Here is a 5,464-nt window from a genome sequence, read left to right on the forward strand (position 1 = left end):
CGCTCTTCCTTCTCTTGCGCTCGTTGTAATTGAGCAAAACGCTTTTTTTCCAATTCCTCGCGCTGCTTTTCTTGCATCAGAAGGGCTAATCTTGCCTTTTCTTCTCTTTCTCTCTCAACTTTCTGCCGTTTCTCCAGTTCTTGCTGCTTCTTAGCTTCTCTTGCTAATTTATTCTTGAGTTCTTTCTCCTGTCGCTTTCTGGATATAAAATATATGCACATGTTTATTCGACAATTGTATTATATTTCTTGCATTAGAAAATTTTTGTATACCTTTTCTTTTCTTCTGTTTGTAGTCTCAAGGCTTCTTCTCTCTTCTTCTTCGCGTCTTCCTCGTGCCGTCTCTTATCTTCTAATTTCTCCACTGAAGTGGCTTTACTGATACTTTTTGGAGGTTGAATAAAAGAGTCAATGTTACTAACGATATTCGAACGGGAAACGGTTAATGCTTTCGGATACTAAAATCAAAATACATGTAAGATATCTATATGTAAAAGTGGTGAATATTGTAATGTAATTTTAAAGAAATAGAATTGAGAAAACACTAATCTCACATTTAAAAGATTTTGAACATGCGAAGGAGTGTGAGTACGATTCGCAGACATTGAAGGCTGGATCATTCTTATTTTGCTTAAAGGTGTCACTTTTTGCAGTTGAGTTAGCTTTATAATTGGTTTATCATTTAGCAATAATTTGGTAATTCGTTCTGGCATTTGCTCCTTATTCTGAAAGAAAATATATTCATGGAACACTATTAATGGAATATATCAGTGACAAATGCAAAAAAAAAAAAAAAAAATTATAATGAAAATCAAACCAGTATAAAATTGTAGGATATAATTAATTGCAGATGTATGCTTTTTTACCTCTTTAAATTCTTCATTGCCTTTCTTTTGTTTTGCTAATGAAATCTTCTTTGCTTTCGCAAGCGACTTACGAGCTAATATTTGCGCAACATTTTTCTCTGCATTATTCGTTTCTGTTTCGGCAGCAACCATTGCACGAGTTTTCGTTCTAGTTATTCTAATTGGAATGTCTACGTCGACTGATTTGGGACTATACATCACTGCTTGCTCAAAAGCTTCAACCCGCTTTTTTACAGACTCTTTTGCATAAGGACTGAATAATGCATTCGATTTGTATGTAATTCTAGCTTCTTGTGCGGCTGTGGACGCAGTCGTGTCTTTAATATGCGCTTTCATTGGTGTGTTAGGAATTTCATCCTCACTAGACGTCGATATCGCGCGTTTTTTTTCGTTCTTAGTATTCTGCTTCTTTTGCCCTTTTTCGGATGATGATTCATCATCTGTGATTAATTCATTATAATTGTTATATTGTATAGTTTGTTCATTTGATTGCAAGTTATTCCTCACACTTTCCTCTGATTGTCCATTCTTTTTACTAGGTGCCTTTTGTATTACCATTGTTTCATTTAATTTCTTCTGGGACAAACGTCCCAATACCACTGTAGCGTTTAATATTTTTCCAGACAGAACAGAATTAGACTTCATAGTTGAATTCATAATTGGAATAGGTTTTCCAATTGCATCTTCGTACATAGATGGTTCCTCAATATCATCAATATTTGACGTCACATCATCAACTTCATTTACTTCTCCTTTCTGAAATTTTTTAGAGCTTGACCTACTAGAACGTATTGATTTTGGCGATTGGGAAATATCCCTTTTTTCAATTTTTTCAATTTGTTTAATTTTCGTCAGAGCCACAATAGGTTGTCGTTCATCAATTTGTTCAAATTTTTTCTTTGTTGCTCTCCTCGTAGATCTTTTTGTTTCCATTAGATTCTCATCTATCCTACTATATTTAGAACTACTCTTAGTATCCTCTTCATCAGAACTGCTTGTCGCAGACTTTTTTCTCTTGACCTGACTTTCCCTCTTTATCTAATATATTCGTAAAAGATATAATATACAATTAAAATATAAAAACAACAATTAAAAATATAAATACAATTTTCTACAAATTATAATATATAGTATCATATATACAAAAATATAAAAAATACTGCTGACCTTCTTTGTAGATATATTCTCATTTTCATTCTCATCAGATGGCTGTTTCAGTTTTCCGGACAAAGTGATAGAGTATTGTTTTCTAATATTATCTGCTGCTCTCTTGGATGCCCTCCTCTTTACTCTACCACCTGCCATCTCTTCGTTCGTTTCTTGCTTCTGCTCATTAACAGACTGAAGAGATTCCGCTGAGGAAATATTTTCTCGTTGAAATACCTCATTTTCTGGTATAGTTTCAATACGTTGAACCGCTTTCTTCCGCACTATCTTTGGAGTCTTCGCGACAAGCGGGCCGGATGAATGTTGCGACAATTGAGAAATCAATGCTCGAAGATAAGCCACACTGTCCTCGAAATTCTCATCGAGACGCTTCCGTAGTTCTACGCTACGATTGTGGATACTTGAGAGATCCTTTGCAACTATATCTCGAATCTCTTCTTTCGATTTGATGTTCATGATGAGAAAGTGAGAATGAAATTGTTGTCGAGCCGCGTGTCAAAACACGAAAACACTGGTGTCAAATTGAATTTTTATCCCGACAGCGCAAGTTTCGGAAACATAACCCGTACTCGGAAATAATATTTGAGATAATACTCGGATGCGAAATCGAAAGTCAGATATGCTACACATGAGCGCGCGTCACTTCTTGGCGGGCTCATCCAAGACAAGACTCGTCAGGATCTCCAACCGAAGGAAAAAGTAACGACTTTTCTATTTGATTTGAATCGGAACCGTTGAAGCGACATCTGTATGTGCCTTCAATCGCGGTATGTTCGTGTTTCGTTCTTTCACAATTTTAATTGCGATTCATCCAATCAGCATCGTTCATTAAATAGTCGTGAACTATGCGCCCCGGATATGAGTTTTTCACTCGGACACTTTATACAGGGTGTATCTGAAATGATGCACTAAACTTTAGGAGCATATTCTAGAGGTCAAAATAAGACTTTTTTTTCCTATGAACATGGGTCCGAAAATGAACCCTCCTCCGAGCTAGAGGCCCCTAAAGTTTGGGGAAAAAATTAAAAATTGGCTGTATTTCAGAAAAAAAAATTATATCGCCGAATAACCGCAGTCAAATTGAAAGCAGAAAATGTCCGTACTTCAGCCGTAAGTTCTTAACAATGAATTTCACACATTTTCGAATTTTAGCTCGGAGGGGGGTTCATTTGCGGACCCATGTTTATAAGAAAAAAAAGTCTTATTTTGACCTCTAGAATACGCTCCTAAAGTTTAGTGCATCATTTCAAATACACCCTGTATATATGTTGGGTGTTAACATTCTCATGCATATACAGGGTGCGGCATTTATAGTGACGCGGGCATATTTTTCGGAAACGAAGTGAGATATCAAAAAATGTTTCAGACAAAAGTTGCATGGTTTCTAAGAGACAAATTATTATTATTAATCGTTTTAATTATAAAATTTATTATATTTACAAATTATTTAATTCATTTGTTTGCTATGCGATAAAAGTTATAATAATAAATATACTTAATAAATATAATTTATCTAATCTTAAGTTTTGTTCCCCGCAATAAATATTTCTGCATCAGCAACGAATTTCGGGACTATCAATATATAGAAAGTTGCCTTCTTGGTAAGGGTATCTCTTATCCGGTAATATTACGTACACTATCTGAAAAGTTGTGCGCCTGTAAAACTGTAGGTTTTATTCAATGCGCTCGCTGTAAAAAGAATGCTTGAGAGTTGAGTCGTATTATTTTACCATGAATTAATGAAAGGATAGAATTATAATATACGTCAGATTCAGCGAAATCGAAGGGAACAATGTCTTGTGTTCCCCTTGTCAGTAGTTTTTTTTTTTTTTTTTACGTACCACTCAGTTATAGAGTACTTATCTTTTAATGATAGAATTATTTAATAAGATATATTTATACTATTTTATTACACAGCATGATTATCGTGGCAGAGAAAATTAGTGATGCAAAAATTGGCAATGTCTGTATGTAATATATTTTATAATTTTTAAAATCAGATAAAATATATTAATAATGCGAAACGCATATGTCTTCTAATTGAATATACCCATTCATTATACCCACACATCTTATTGTGCCACACATATCTCTTTATTAATTATGTTAAAAAATTAACCGAACCCCTCGGTCGTGAAGAAGATTTTCGAAAATATATATTAGATATATTTGTACGTAACAGCCGAAATTCCTTTATCGTGAGCTCATGCCGAAGGTTCGAGAATTTGCCTATATAGGTTGTTTGTCACAGTCGTATGAATCGCTGATTGGTAGCCCTTTGCCGTTCGATCGACAATACCAATCAAAACGAGCGTACATCGGCGGCTCAACACGGAGATCGCGATCACGCAGAGTCGCAGAACCGTTGTTACCGCAGTTCGTGCGTAGTGCGACTTACTACGTATATTGCGTAGAGCGTAATATTTCGGTGCATATTTTTTCAAAAACGCGAGTGAATAATTAATTAAGCGCAAAGTGTCCAATGAGATCTTAGCGCAGTGTAGTGATGCGCTAATATAAGTGAACATTTCCTGTGTGCGGATTTCCTGAGACGAAGAGATTCTTCGGTACGCAGTACAGAGAAGTAAGTACCGGCCCGTGGCCGCTCGCTCTAACTTACCTTAATTGCGTATCATTTTTAGAAGTCCGTATCGTTATTTTAAGCGCTCTCGACGGTATGAGCGATATACAGTTATACAGTTTGTGAAATGAGGATAAACGTCTAACATAAAGTGTTAGTGAAAGAGACGGTTGCTTTGATCGAAATAATTGCGATGGATCGCGATTCGGCGCGAATGCAAATTTTATTGTTTGTTTATTAATTTAAAGTTAAATTTAAATTTAATGGGAGTAAAGATCATTTTTTTCCCTTTTCTTTTGCAGGGAAATCTTGCATCCATAAGTTTGAGCGGCGTTTAAGCTCGCGCTAAATTTTGGTGTCTATAATTCCAAATTAAAAAAAAAAATGTTTTATTTTAAATTTGTAATTAAAAAATTCAGAAATTGTTAAGTCAACTTAACAAAAAAAGAAAAAAAAAACCGTTTTTATTAAAAACTATTTCTCAAGATGTCTACTCCTTGGAAAAATGGAAAATCTCGAATTCTCAGGGAATTTTTTTTGTACTTGGAAAAATCAGGAAATTCTCATGAAATTTTATTGGGAGTTGAGGAATCTTTTAAAAAATTTCACTCTGATAATTTTGCTCTTGCAATCCTACTGTAAGCAATAGGCAATCCGTCAATAAGCCAAGTTGTGAATTATGTGTTCAATACATTATAAATATATATCCATATCTCTGTTTATATATTAAATGTTTTAACAAAATATTGAATATGCAGTTTATATCCTTTATTTTAATTTTTAGTGATAAAAAATGAAAATGTTATACAAGTTAAAAATTTTTATCTTAACGAAAGCTATTAAGTTTTTTT

General features: G+C 34.3%; 1 protein-coding gene across 1 annotated transcript in view; it reads right to left on the minus strand.

Annotated features, from left to right (window-relative positions):
- LOC115244528 (inner centromere protein B) overlaps window positions 1-2,731 on the minus strand; it is a 4,192-nt gene extending 1,461 nt beyond the window's left edge. The window contains exons 1-5 of the mRNA XM_029822221.1: window positions 2,033-2,731; window positions 866-1,903; window positions 554-724; window positions 273-457; window positions 5-198 (exon numbers count right to left, since the gene is read on the minus strand). Coding sequence (XP_029678081.1) covers window positions 5-198; window positions 273-457; window positions 554-724; window positions 866-1,903; window positions 2,033-2,488 — 2,044 coding nt within the window. The 5' untranslated portion in view covers window positions 2,489-2,731. The remainder of the gene's footprint in view (window positions 1-4; window positions 199-272; window positions 458-553; window positions 725-865; window positions 1,904-2,032) is intronic.
- Window positions 2,732-5,464: the final 2,733 nt, after the last annotated feature.

Source organism: Formica exsecta, unplaced genomic scaffold (assembly GCF_003651465.1).
Source record: "Formica exsecta isolate Colony F162 unplaced genomic scaffold, ASM365146v1 scaffold82, whole genome shotgun sequence".
Lineage (NCBI taxonomy): Eukaryota > Metazoa > Arthropoda > Insecta > Hymenoptera > Formicidae > Formica > Formica exsecta.